Below are 14,544 nucleotides of genomic sequence, written 5' to 3' on the forward strand. Positions count from 1 at the left end.
TTGCTTTAAAACAAGGATTTGCTCCTGAAAGATTGAGATCTGGGCCTGGGGAGATGGCTCTGTGGTTGAAGGTGCTTGCTTGCTTGCAAAGCCTGACTTTCCAGGTTCCATTCCCCAGTACCCACGGAAAGCCAGATGAACAAAGGGATGCACGAATCTGGAGTTCATCTACAGTGGCAAGAGGCCCTGGAACACCCTTTCTCTCTCTCATATCTTGCAATTAATAAATAATTAATATAATATTTAAAATGTTAAATAACTACATATTTTTTTAAATATTGAAATTTGCCCTTCTCGAAGCTTCTGAGAAGAGAATTTTGACTTCATCTTAGAATCCATTAGAAATGCCTTGTTCTGAGGCAGGGGAAACCATTCTCTATCTTCTGGTGCACTCAGACACACAACAGGCACTTGCCATATTTGTTTTATACTTATTTATTTATATAAGAGAGAGAGAGAGAGGAAGGGGGAGAAAGAGAGGCAGACAGAGAGAGAAAGAGGGAGAGAGAGAGAGGGAGGATGGGTGCATCAGGGCCTCCAGCCACTGCAAACGAACTCCAAACACATGTTCCATCTTGTGCATCTGGCTTACGTGGTTCCTGGGGAATCAAGCCTCAAATCAAGATCCTTAGTCTTCATAGGCAAGCACTTAACCGCTAAGCCATCTCTCCAGCCCCGCTTGCCATATTTAGAATCCCAGACTTGGTGGCAGTAAAATAACATAGAAACAATGATCTTTGTTCTTTGAAGCTTTTGAAGGCAGAAGAGACACCTTAAAGGCAGCCAAAAGGATGTAAAGGCAGTCTGGTCCCTGGGGTACATGACTCTGTAATGTTTGTTCCCACTGATTTATATGACCTTTCCCAGCGACCAGGTGATATTTCCAGGTAGCAAATATGTGCATATTTGCAAAGCTCTTCACACATGCCAGAACTAGGAAGGACCCACAGCCTCAGGGACTCAAGAACAGTGGTCCAGCGTGGGGTCGTCAATTTTCTCTGGAAGTTTCTGGGAAGGGACGCTGCCAATGAAGATGCAATGTTTAAGCTTCGTGTTGCAGGAGGACTAAGAACTCTCCCTGTACCTCTCAGCTGCCCACAGGACACCTGCCCCTCAAGGATGCAAACGGGGACCCATGTGGAAACACACACCACACTGCACCTCATGGAATGAGTCTCTCGGGCCAGAGGGAAGTTTAATCCTGGGTGTTGATGGAAAAGCCTGGCTAGCTTGGGACCCTGCCAGCACCAAAACCAATGAAATGCAGAAGCCAATGGAGTTGAGGCAGAGGCTAGCAACGGAAGGGAGGTGAGGGCAAGCTGGGTAAACTCGAGTTAGACGAAAGGCAAACGAAAGACAGGAAAAAGTCAAGGTGATGAGACGCAGTGAGGAGGAGGGGAAAGGCTGGAGGCTTTGGTGCTTGGTTCTAACACCCGTTTTCAGGTCTCTAGCAGCGGTGATATCAGAAATATGATTGCAGAAGTGAGCAATCCCATCCCCCACAAAAAACCCACCTCTGCCCTGCTAGGGGGCTACCCCAGCCACTTGGGTTGGGGGTGGAGGTGGCCAGGGCCTGGTTTGGCCTGTAATGTCTATCACCCGTCTGTAAAGCACAGCTGTGGCTTTTGGAAATCTGACACGAACACTCAGAGCACATCCATGCCTCTACCTTCACAGCCAGGTAGAGACAGAGAGGTTCGGGGGTGGGGGGCACAGCAGACACGCACGCAACGCCCCACTCGACAGACTGCAGACTCCCTAAGGACCGAGGGAAAGCTGAGCGTCCCAGGTTGGGTAGAGAGGTCGCTGGAGACAGTTTGCCTTCGGTCCTCCGGGGGAACCCCTCCCCTCGGCTAGTTTCCTTCGCTCTAATAACGTGAATGAAGCCTGGGAGAGAGGGAGAGAGAGCGAGAGAGCGCGCGTGAGCGCGGGGAGGGGAGGGAAAATCCGGGCTTAGGGGGGAGAAGGGGGCGGAGGGGCGCGCGGAGCCGCGCGGGGGCCGAGGCGGAGGGGCGGCGCCGGCAGAGCGGCGCGCGGGACCGGAGCGCGGCGGCGGGCGGAGGCGCAGAGGGCGCGGGCCGAGCCGAGCCGAGCCGAGAGGGAGGAGCCCCCGGCCGCCGCCGCCGCCGCCGCCAGCCCGCCCGGCGGCCCCGCACTCGCAGCCCGGTCTCGCCTCGGAGTTTGAGCCCCGCGCGGCCGGAGCGCAGGCACGGCCCGGGCGCGGGGTTGGAGCGCGCAGCGCGGCGCCGCCCCCCGGCCCTCGGCCCCCCAGCCCCGGCGCCCCCGGAACGGCGCGCGGACGGAGGAAGGAGGGCGGGAGGGCGCGGCGGGCCGGGCCGGCGGGCGGCGGACTATGAGGCGCCCACCATGGTGCGATGCGACCGCGGGCTGCAGATGCTGCTGACCACGGCCGGAGCGTTCGCCGCCTTCTCGCTCATGGCCATCGCCATCGGCACCGATTACTGGCTCTACTCCAGCGCGCACATCTGCAACGGCACCAACCTGACCATGGACGACGGGCCCCCGCCCCGCCGCGCCCGAGGCGACCTCACCCACTCGGGGCTGTGGCGCGTGTGTTGCATCGAAGGTACGACGACCCTTCTCCCCCTCTTCCCCCCCTTGACACGCGCGCGCGCACACACACACACACGACACGCGCACACACACGACCCCGGGGAGCGGGCCGGGGGAGGGGTGGGTGGGCGCGGCGCTAGGTCTGCGCGACACACAAAGAGCCTGGTCCGGGGAGGATGGGTCCCCGCGCGGACAGCGGCGCACGATAGCTTCGGGTCACTCCCGGCTGGGAACCTCCCCACCCAACACACGGATCCCACAAACTCTCCATTCGCACGCGCACACCCCCTCGCGCACGGACACAATGAAACACACCGAAACTCACACGCGCGCACCCACACGCGCGCGCGCGCAAAACCGGACCTCGGAGCGATCCCCAGGGGCCGCGCTTGGCGCCCCCGGGGGAGGTGGAGGCTTGGCGTGGGGGCGGGAGGAGGCTTAGGGTTGGCGGAGAGGGGGGCAGACGCCGGAGGAGGGGGGAGGGGTTGCTTGGCAACCAGTGTCTGTGCTATTGCTATGGGAACTGGCCATCCTGGGGCGGGGCCGCTGGGAGCGGGGGAGCCCGGGGGTACGGCGGGGGGAGCCTCTTTCCGGAGGCCCCTGGCTGCGGGGTGAGGACCCGGGACTGGCTGGGCCTTCAGCGAGTCTCGGGGAGCGAGGTAACCCCATGCCCAGCTCCTCTACTGCGGGGCCACCGGCCCGCTCCTTTCCGCAAGGTGGGGAGGAGAGAGGCACGACACCGTGTCTCCACCCCCCCCACACACGCTAAAGCAAGGAGCCTGGGTCACGACCCCTTCGCACGGAGACTGCGGACCTCCGTAGGAGGGTGGCTGGGAGCGCAGGACCATCTGTGCACCCGGAAGGACCGAGGAGGGGCGTGGTCGCCCCGTCGGGGCGGGGCACTACGACCCCCTAGGTGCCTGGTGCGGTGGAGTGATAGGTGTGGTAAGGTTGGAATGCACCTAGGGCTCGACTTTGGGTCCCCAGCCCGGACTGTGAGAGCTGCTGCCTCCCAGGTGAGAGGCCCGGACGGACGCCTCTGACACCCGAAATGCGCTCGGTTTCCGCCCCTGCCAGGTCCCCTTAATGCCCAACTGCGGAACTTGAACGAACAGGTGGCTTCGGAGGGGCGGCCGGGTCCCGCCAGGTTGTGGTCCGGTCAGCGGTTTGGTCCTGGCTCTGCGACTGGGATAGGAGCCGGGAGTTGGTGATGTAGCGTAGCTTTAAATTTAAAAAAAAAAAAAATCTTAACAGTTTCCTCTTTCATTTTGTCACCTTTCTTTCCCCGGGTGCTCACTGGGTTGTTGGGGAAGTTCTCCCTTCCAGCGAGCTCGCCTCCGGGGCCGGACCGCGGCGGTCACCGCGGCCCACACTGGAGCGCGGCGGGACGAGGTGGAGGCGGGAGGGAGCCCTAGGAAACATAGCGCTCTCCCCGCGGCCGCGTTTGGAGTCATCTGGAAGGAGGCTTTGTAAACCGCCGTGTGCTCTGTGAAGTCCGACTTTGCCCTCTCTGTCCCTGCCAGACCCTGCCTGTTTTCGTCTGGAAGCCTGTGCCCATCTCTGTTGCCCACACCTGCACTAGGCTCCGGGGCTGCTCTTCCTTTTGCCGTTTGGAGCGCAGTGTCAGGGCTTCGTGGAGTCTTCTTGGTGAACAGAAATGAGCGATCTGTAGTCGGTGGGGGGCATAACCTGTACAAAAGAGCCGATGGCCCACGATTACACTCTCCTCCTTGCTCTTGAAAAACATCACTTGGGGTGTTGGGTAGCTCAGATCACGAACACCCACTCCTCTCCTCTCATCTGGAGAATGTACCCACGTCGCTGTCTGCCACAGCACCTGAGTTAGACACGGAGCAGGGGCTGCCAGGGGCCCGTGTTACCTCACAGGCTCCACTGGGTGCCACCTGCGTGGCGTGGTAAATCACGCTACTGTCACTCCCCAAGCCCTCTCCTGCCCTCCCCCCCCCCCACCTCCAGGGATCGAATGGAGCTGGGACCTTCCAGTTTCCCAAGGGAAATTGAAGCTCCGGCAAGCCCGGCCTGCAGGGTGACATCCAGTGCCTCCTTTATTAATTCCTCATCTTAATTAGGATTGATGCTGCACTTAGCATCTTGCCAGCTGCCTGGAGCCATTTGCACTCACTGTTCATCAAGAGAGCACGGAGCTGATCTGGGCAGCTGGCTGGACTGGCAGAGGGAGCCATCTGGGGGGACTTCGCAGAAAGAGCTAGACTGCCTCTGTCACTCCCCAAAGCTCAGGGGTTCTGAGGGCCCAGAGAGAGCTGTGGACCTTCCAGGGCCAGAGCATTCTCCTGGATCCCAGGGTTTCCAGAGCTGGCTTTAGATTCCTAGTCGTGGTGGCTCAGATCGTCAGGACAGTCCCACTTGGGTCCTGGGTGGTAGGAACTGCCAGCTTATCTCATAAAAACACAGCATGGAATTCGACAGTTGCCAGAGCCGGCCAACACCTCCTGTGATGGTGCCCGGCCAGCACGTGGCCAGGCGGAGATGGTTTAGCACATTTCACTCCAACCCTTTCCCTGGGGATGCATGAGGGGCGGGGGGTGGTTCTGCCTCCATGTTGACTTGTGTAGGTAAAATGTATTATTTCCACTTGTTTTCTAGTCAAGTGCCCTCAAGTATGACATGCAAATTAAAAGGGGAGGAAAACTGAAAGAAGGAAACCTTTGAGCTGAAATCAAATACTGCAGCAGGCAGTGAATACAGCTCTAGGGTTAGCAGCAAGACTCGGATAGGTTTGCTGGCAACTTGCAAACATTCCATGCTTGCCATATATGGTGGACTGGGAGAGCCCAGCCCGCTTGTATTGAGGACCCCATGCAGCCTGGTGGGAACAACTGCTGCGCTCAGCTTCAAGCAAGGCTGACCTCACCTCACCCCCTCCCACCCCCACAGCAGCCTCTCCCTCACCTGCCTTCCTCTCTGTGGGACAAGCATCGGAATCCTCAAGTGCACAGAGGCAGGATCACAGCGGCCCTGGTGCCGCCCCCCCATGTATGGATGAGAGAGAGGTTCTGAGAGTTGCCCACAAGCACACCAGGTAGGAGACAGCCAGACCAGATTTGTGCCTCTCTCACTACAAAGCTCTTCCCACCATGTCTCCCTGCCCTTTCCCCGGCAGCTTCTGGGTTGCCATTAAAAATAGAACGGAGTGCTTGGCTACTCCGTGGATCCCAGCTCTGGGGTTGGGCTGGCGGCAGGAAGGCAATTGGAAGAAAGTCTGTACAACTGATGCACAAATTGCATAATGCGCTCCTCTCTCTTGCTTCGTCCCTTGGTTTCTCTTTCTTAGTGTCTGTTTTTGTCTTAATCTTTCCAGTGTGTTCTAGACTAGCTGGGCCCCACCACAGTCTGACTTCTACCCCCAGCCCGACCCTCACCTCGCTGTTTGCATCTTTGTTGATCTCTAGCTAAGGCCAGGGGAAAAGGAAAGAGGAAGTGAAGTTTCAGTCACAGGCATTGTGCATTTTGGGATGGGGAAAAGTTTCCATCTAAAGAGACACTGTGGGCTAAAGAGATGGCTTAATGGCTAAGGCACTTGCCGGCAAAGCCAAGGACCCAGGTTCGATTCCCCAGTAACCATGTCAGCCAGATGCACAAGGTGGTGCATGTGACTGGAGTTCGTTTGCAGTGGCTGGAGGCCCTGGTGCGCCCATTCTCTCTCTCTATCTGCTTCACTCTCTTTCTCTCTCTCTCTCTTAAATAAATAAATAAATAAATAAATAAATAAATAAATAAATAAATAAAATATTTTTTTAAAAAAAAGAAAGAGACACCGTGGGACCTGTAATCTGATCAGGGATGGAAGTCCCCTGAGGCTGACATGAATGAAAGAGAAGGACTCTGGCCGAGAGGCGTAGGTGCGCCGTCAGGGCTTCCTCACCCGCCCGACCTCCAGAGCACGCCCAAGTGGCTGAGGCCTAGACCCACAAGGGACTTTGTCCCTGTGCGGCGGCCATAGCAGAGCTGGGTACCAGTAGCCCCCGTCTCACGTCCCCCTGTGTGGCTCATAGTTGAAGCTGCCTACAGCGAACTCGTGGCCCTGTCAGGACCTTAGGGATGCAGGCTTGATGCCAGGGCTGGTCCTTGTGACTTTTGTGCCGGCCCCCTGCTGGGCACTAGGGGGAGAAGGTTTGAGAACCTGAGATTGGACAAGTCTTCCGCCCTAGTCAGGTTCACCTGCCTCGTGTGAGCAGCATTTTCCACGGCGGTGTCTCTCCCCAGGACACACGGGGACAAATCTGAGCCCTGTGCCCTGAGGGTGGGCGGAGAGCGGGCAGCTAGTGTCTGCTCCACAGGCTTCCTGCGGTGGGAAGGAAGCTCACAGTTCACACACCTGGAGTTCTTTCATGGTAACTACTCTGGGAAGCTGGGTTTCACACCCCATTCGCAACTCCGGTACCACTCAGAGACCCCAAATCCAATTAACAGGCATTCTTTTACTAGTTACAGGCCAGGTGTTGTGCTGGGAACCTGGCTTGTATATGAGTTCCTTCCTTTGGCACCGACCCACAGACATCCTGTCCAGTCAGGCCCAGGTGACTGGTACTGATCAGGGCAGCCTCTTCCCTGCCGGCTCCCCTTTCTGAGCACCATCAGCCGGTCACGTGGCTCTCTGGTGTTAAAAACTACAGTCATCACTACTGAAGGCTTTCATAAGATGCACATCAGAGAGTGCAGTTGCCAACAGACACTTCCAAGTAAATATTAACTTCTCTGCCTTGTAGAGGGGAGGATGTCACTATTCATGCCTTACTGTCTGTCACCTGTAATCCCCTCCGTCCTCAACTCCTTCTGTCTTTCTGTAAGGAAACGTCAGCTTCTTTTTACTGGAGCCAGCTGATATAATAAGAAGAAATGGGACCCCAGCCTAGGGACTGCCCTAATTAATGATCCCATCACAGAGCTGACCTGGAGGAGCTCCATTCAGGAGGCCTTCAGAAAGGAAAGTCATCCTGTCTTTACAATAGAGCTCCTGTGGCAGTCTCCCCAGGCAGCAGTCACAGAAGGGCAGAGCGGCCTCAGGTCCCTGGACCCAGGCTCTCAGAGGTATGGGAGGCAAAGACCAGCACAGCCAGCCTGGAGCAGCGCAGGGTGGGCAAAGGAGTCAGGTGGGCCTCTTGTCTCTTCACCTGAGAAATGAGACCTGTGTGAACTGGAACTTTCCAACTTTGAGAGCTCTGGTCCCCACTTGTAGGTTGAGTGAGGTTCTGTGGGCTTGTGTGGGAGGGGGGGACTCCTCCAGCTGGAAGAACCCCCAGGGAGAGCCTTAGAGCCCCTCCGCCATACTTTACTAACACTCACCTGCATGGACTGTAAGACACCCATCCACCAGCATTCATTCATTCATTCATTCATTCATTCATTTAATACATGCTCACTGGTCTCACCAGGACCTGTGAGCTGTGGACAAGATACACATTCTCACTGGTCAGCTAGCACTTCCAGCTGCTGGTTGTGTTCTGATGGAAAAAGAGTGAGGGGTGTCCAGGCAGAATCTGTCGGTGAAGAAAACAGGAAGGAAAGACCATTGTCAGGCCGAGGCCTGAGCCACAGAAAGGACCTGAAGGGAGAATCCAGAAGCTAGGGAGGCAATCAGGAGGCCTATCTGGACCTCGTGGTAGGTGACCACACTGGAGTCCTGGGCCCAAATAGCAGCATCTGAGAAAGGAGGCATGAAGGAAGAGTTGGGGAGGGGAGGATTAGGAATCAAAGCGGCTCCTCAGATTTTGAGCTTCCACCACCATCTGGGTAGTGTGCTAAATCCAAATGGGGGAAAGATAAGAGAGGCAATCGTGAGAAAGAACAAGCCAGGGCATGCCATGAGGGTCCCAGCTTTTGAAACTATGGCCCTCTAGAGCCTGGTGTGGTGGCTCACGCTTTTAATCCCAGCACTCGGGAGGCAGAGGTAGGAGGATCGCCGTGAGTTCAAGGCCACCCCGAGACTACATAGTGAAACTATGACCTTTTGCCCACAAAGCCAGTGGTAGTACCAGAAAGTTCCATCTAGTATCACTGGGAGCCCATGCATATTAGTTATTTTAATTGGTTGCTATGACAGAATACCTAACCAAGAAAACAAACAAACAAACAAATCGCAGGCCGGGCATGGTGGCACATGCACTCGGGAGGCAGAGGTAGGAGGATCACAGTGAGTTCCAGGCCACCCTGAGAATACAGAATGAATTCCAGGTCAGTTTGAGCTAGCGTGAGGCCCTACCTCAAGAAAAAAAAAGCAAGGAAAGAATATTATTGCTTATTTTTTAAGAAGATAGGGCCTTAGCCGGGCGTGGTGGCGCACGCCTTTAATCCCAGCACTTGGGAGGCAGAGGTAGGAGGATTGCCATGAGTTCGAGGCCACCCTGAGACTCCATAGTGAATTCCAGGTCAGCCTGGGCTAGAGTGAGACCCTACCTTGAAAAAAAAAAAAAAGAAGAAGAAGAAGATAGGGCCCAATATGTCAGGGAAGACATGCTGGAAAGAGGAGAAGGTAGCTGCTCACACTACCCCCACAGTCAGAGAGAGGGAGAGAGAGAGAGAGAGAGCCAGCAGTCAATGAGGCTGGGTGGTAAAGCCTCAGGGCAGGCCCCCTAGGGACTCACGTCCTCCAGCAAGGTTCCACCTCCTAACAGTTCTGCCAAACAGCGCCACCCGCTGGAGACCAAGTGCACAAAGCCATGAGCCTATGGGGGACACTGCACTGTGGTAACTGGGCTTGGGGACAAGTCATTCCATGTTGTAGCACTGTCCTGTGTGGTAGATCTCAGCAGTTTCCCAGCCTGGACCCACTAGAAGGCAGTTCTACACCTCCTTCTCCAGCTGTGCCCAACAAAAGTGTCTTCACGTAGCACCACATCACGCTAATCATGGGGAGGCATCATTTAGCTTCGATGGATTTGGGGGTGGGGAAGGCAGACCTGATTCTTGCCAGGACCTCTCCAGCCTTCAGGAAAGCACCCGAAACACAAGCAAGGGGAGAAGGGGTTGAGTCTATTAATGAGGTGACCTGGCATCTGCTCTGTAGGTGCCTGGCTCCTTCCTTTATTAATAGCAAGACTCACCTGCCTGTGATGCCCCAGCATGAGGCCACGGCAGGCCTGGGAACTGCTGATAGAGCTGGATCTTCACTCTGTAGGCAAAGGAAACTCAAGACCAGCAAGGCAGAGTGACTTGCCCAAGGTCATACTGCAGTGACAAGGGTCGTTGTCAACATGACTAAAGCCACCCAGCTAGGGCCCACTCTCAAGCACAACATCTCTTTGGGCAACTCATGTCATAGCATGTGCAGTAGGGGTAACAGCCATCAATGCAGAACTACTTGGGGAGTGCAGTCCTGCAAGTGCACCCCACCCCGTCATGGTTGACCTCTGCCCTCCACCACAGCCTGCCCTCAGCAGCGACATGGGCCTCACTGCGGTGCAAGGGCTACTTTCAGTGCTGAGTCCTCAGCCCACGTGCCAGTTTCTTCATAGAAAAGAAAAAAGGACTATATCATGATCCTTCCCCCAACCAATAAAGGAAGAAAGGATGAGATCAGTAAGAAACGGAGGTTGGCGGCTGAGTCCAGTTAGCATGGATTATGCCAGCTTAAGGCCGGGTAGACTGCGGGAGGGAGACCACAGATGTGACTCTGAGCTTTCAGAGTCTGGGACAAAGAGAGGAGCGTGAAGGTCTGGAGCAATGGCTCAGTGAATAGAGTGCTTGCCATGCAAGTGTGAGTGCCTGAGTTCGGGTCCCCTGAGCCCCCACAAAGCCAGACACTGCATGTAGTAGCACTGGGGTCTAATTCAGCATTCTTAGTGCTAGAAGAGGAGGCAGGAGAACCTTCTGGAAGCTCACAGGCCCACTATCCTAGCAAACAGAACAGTGAACAAGAAACCCTGCCTCAAACGAGGTGGAAGGCAGAGACGACAGCCAAAGAGGTGTCCTCTGACACCCACACTCACCATGGCCCGCACGTGCCTACGCTCACGCACATGGATATGCACGCACATCACACACACACACACACACACACACATACACACACACACACACACACGAGGAGGGGAGAGGGAATAACCTGAGCAGCTAGAAATTTCCCAGTGTACATGAAAATGACAAGAAATAGTTCACATAAGCAAAGCCTGGCTGGTTCTTATGCAGAACTTTGGAAGAAGTGCTGTCTATCTTGGTTCCAGGGACATTCTGTCACATCGCAAGGTCTCTGGTGTGTGGAAGGGGCCAAGTTTGGGGGCTGGACACCTGGAGTTCAAATCTTAGTCTTCAGCTATGTAGCCAAATAGCATTGGGCTGGTCGGATAATCTGTGAGTCATTTATGTGTCCAAGCAATGAAAGAAGGCAGTGACTGGGAGAGAAACCAGCATCCACGTAGACTAAGTGCTCCCCAAACTGAAAGCTTGTGGGAGACTTCTGGGTAGAAGTGGAATTGTCAGAGACAGTTCCTCTGTTCCTCAAGGCTCCTGGGGGTGAGCTCTTGTATGTCTGACAAGAGGGAACCAGAGGAGAGACTCAGATGCATACCCCCAGCCCACACTGGAGACCCTTCCAGCTCAAGGGCCTGTGCAATTGAGACAGAGACAGCTCTACCCTCACCCAGCACCCAAGCTCTCCTCTTACTTCTGGACGGCATAGTATAATCTCATAGCCAGACCCAGCATTAGCACCGCTGCTTCCTGAAGCCCAAAGTGGGTGCAAGGGCACCACCATGTTGTAATGTGGCAGATGAAGATGTATCCGGGTTAAGCATCTTCCTTTAGGGGCGGGAGAGATGGCTTAACAGTTAACGTGCTTGCCTTTGAAGCATAAGGACCCAGGTTCAACTCCCCAGTACCCACGTAAGGCAGCTAGATGCACAAGGTGGCACATGCAACTGGAGTTTGTTTGCAGTGGCTGCAGGCCCTGGCGTGCCCATTCTGTATCCCCCCTTCCTCTCTCTCAAATAAATAAATAGATAATTTTTTTTAAAAGAATCTTCCCTTAAAATCTCAGCACTGCCCTATCCTGATGCCCACCCCTCCCCAGACTCCCCACCATCCTCCAAGCCAACGTCCACCACAAAGCCAGTACCCTTCATCAAGCTTTTCAAGAAGTTCCCTGTGTCTCCAGCTGTGGGTGGCTTCACGGGGCACAGTTTGTGGGGGCCTTGGAGCTAGACTGGAAACACTAGTGCCCCTCTGGGGTGGTTTGAATGCAAAATGCCCCTCATGGGCATAGGTACGTGTTTGAACACTTAATCCCCAGTTGGTGGCACTGTTCTGGAAGACAGTGGAGCCTTTAAAAGGCAGAGCCTTGCTGGAGGAAGTATGGTAGGGGGCGAGGGCAGGTGTGGAGGTTTTCTAGTCCAGCCCCTTCCTCCCTGTGGCTGTGAAGATGTGTGGCCCGCCTGTCTGCTCCTGCCATGCATTCCCCACAATGATGAAACTTCCCTGGAAACAGTAAGCCGGAGGAAGCCCTTTCTTTTCCTAGGCTGCTTCTGGTTGGGTATGTTGACCCCACAACGAGACAGTAACTGAAATACCCACCCCCACCCAGCCCTTGGGCGTGTGTGCAGATCTAAAGCAGATGTCTCCTGTGACCTAATCTTTCACTTGTTTGATCCTTTGCTTTTGAGTTTTTGCGACAGTAGCCTAGGCTGGATTCACAGTCACTGTGTAGGCAAGGCTGCCCTTCATCCTTCTGTTCTTCCTCCCAAGTGCTGGGATTACAGTTGTTGTTTTGTTTGCTTGCTTGCAGTCCCGGGGATGGGGCCCAGGCTGTGCGAGGTAGGCAGTCGCTCTACTGCTGGACTGCTCGCCCCACCTGTTTTGTTGTTGATCGGCCACAGGGTCGGCTCGTCCACACACAGCCCTCCTGCCTCTGCCTCCCGAGTGTGAGGTTACAAACACACACTGCCATGCCCCAGCTGCAAAATCTGTTAATTATCCCTGCCACACACACACACACACACACACACACGCACATACACCCCACTGCTACCTCCTTATGAGCTGGAAAACCTAAGGGACCCAGAATATGTAGGGGGGTTTCTTCACTCAACCCAACTCCAGAGAGAGCCCAGGAGAAACTTGAGCAGGTGGAAATGGTCAGTCTCCCTGGCTCACCTGCCACCAGCCTGCGTTGCTCTTTCTCCCCACATCAGCTTACAGGGCAGCAGCCAAGCAGCAGAAGGCCAGCACACAAGTCCCCGGACCTGGGTTCAAGTCCAAGGTCTCTCTCTTGTCAGTTGTGTGTCTGAGCTCCAGTCCCTTCCTTGTAAACCAGGATATCGCAGAACCAACCCCTGAGGTGGTCCTAAAGTCTTGTGAAAACACACGTGCAAAGAAATCCCTCCTGGCACCCGGCATCATGTAGACGTGCATATGAAGCTCGCCGTCGCGTTCTTCCCGTTCCTGTAACTCGTGGACCTTGACGGTCTTCCCAAAGAATTGCCTCCTCAGCCTTCCAGCTGACCTGGCACGTCTCCCGGTCAGCTTCCTTCCCCCCAGGGTCTGGGGGTGAATGAGGCTGCGCCCATGGTACTGGCCAGTCACTGCAAAAGACATAGCTGCTGTGACCCCGAAAGTAAACGAGTGAGGCCTCGGGAGCTGAAAGAGGGTCTAGTCCCCAGGCCGAGCCACCTGAATGGGTCCCAGAGTCATGTCTGCTAGCAAGGTGAGTTTTCCAAGGGCCCAGGAGCCTGAGGTTGGGAACTCAGGGGTCATTGACGCCCACTAGCAGAAAATCAGCATCTGGAGTAGGGATGGGGGGGCACTCCATGTGTCCACCCAAGATGGAAGCCACATCTGCCACATGCCAGTGCCAAACTCAGCTCAGGCCATAAGGCTGTAGCTGTGGCTCTCCGTGCCAGGGAGGAAGATGCATAACAGATGGCAGGGTGCTGCAAAGTGGAGGTGCAGGGAGTCAGTAGACTGGCCACTCTCCATTCTGCGCGAACCACCTAGTTCAGTAGACTGGCCACTCTCCATTCTGCGCGAACCACCTAGCTCAGTAGACTGGCCACTCTCCATTCTGCGTGAACCACCTAGTTCAGTAGACTGGCCACTCTCCATTCTGCGTGAACCACCTAGTTCAGTAGACTGGCCACTCTCCATTCTGCGCGAACCACCTAGCTCAGTAGACTGGCCACTCTCCATTCTGCGTGAACCACCTAGCTCAGTAGACTGGCCACTCTCCATTCTGCGCGAACCACCTAGTCCAGTAGACTGGCCACTCTCCATTCTGCGTGAACCACCTAGTTCAGTAGACTGGCCACTCTCCATTCTGCGTGAACCACCTAGTCCAGTAGACTGGCCACTCTCCATTCTGCGTGAACCACCTAGCTCAGTAGACTGGCCACTCTCCATTCTGCGCAAACCACCTAGTTCAGTAGACTGGCCACTCTCCATTCTGCGTGAACCACCTAGTTCAGTAGACTGGCCACTCTCCATTCTGCGCGAACCACCTAGCTCAGTAGACTGGCCACTCTCCATTCTGCGCGAACCACCTAGTTCAGTAGACTGGCCACTCTCCATTCTGCGTGAACCACCTAGTCCAGTAGACTGGCCACTCTCCATTCTGCGCAAACCACCTAGTTCAGTAGACTGGCCACTCTCCATTCTGCGTGAACCACCTAGTCCAGTAGACTGGCCACTCTCCATTCTGCGCAAACCACCTAGTTCAGTAGACTGGCCACTCTCCATTCTGCGCGAACCACCTAGCTCAGTAGACTGGCCACTCTCCATTCTGCGTGAACCACCTAGTCCAGTAGACTGGCCACTCTCCATTCTGCGCGAACCACCTAGTCCAGTAGACTGGCCACTCTCCATTCTGCGTGAACCACCTAGCTCAGTAGACTGGCCACTCTCCATTCTGCGCGAACCACCTAGTTCAGTAGACTGGCCACTCTCCATTCTGCGTGAACCACCTAGTCCAGTAGACTGGCCACTCTCCATTCTGCGCAAACCACC

At 55.4% G+C, this 14,544-nt stretch overlaps 1 protein-coding gene and 1 long non-coding RNA gene across 3 annotated transcripts in view; one reads left to right on the top strand and one right to left on the bottom strand.

Annotated features, from left to right (window-relative positions):
• Positions 1–556: 556 nt before the first annotated feature.
• On the bottom strand, positions 557–2,954 carry LOC123463493. 2 transcript variants are annotated; one of them, XR_006638970.1, is made up of 3 exons: positions 2,890–2,954; positions 1,670–1,887; positions 557–599 (listed from the first exon to the last, which is right to left on the bottom strand). It is a non-coding gene; the product is annotated as an uncharacterized LOC123463493 (long non-coding RNA). The 2 variants fall into 2 exon arrangements; XR_006638969.1 differs by lacking the exon at positions 2,890–2,954 and adding an exon at positions 2,367–2,581.
• The window catches only part of Cacng4 (calcium voltage-gated channel auxiliary subunit gamma 4), an 87,250-nt gene continuing 75,047 nt past the window's right edge, over positions 2,342–14,544 (top strand). The window contains exon 1 of the mRNA XM_004655129.3: positions 2,342–2,587. Within this exon, the coding sequence (XP_004655186.1) occupies positions 2,368–2,587 (220 nt within the window). The 5' untranslated portion in view covers positions 2,342–2,367. The remainder of the gene's footprint in view (positions 2,588–14,544) is intronic.

This window comes from Jaculus jaculus, chromosome 9 (assembly GCF_020740685.1).
Source record: "Jaculus jaculus isolate mJacJac1 chromosome 9, mJacJac1.mat.Y.cur, whole genome shotgun sequence".
Classification (NCBI taxonomy): domain Eukaryota; kingdom Metazoa; phylum Chordata; class Mammalia; order Rodentia; family Dipodidae; genus Jaculus; species Jaculus jaculus.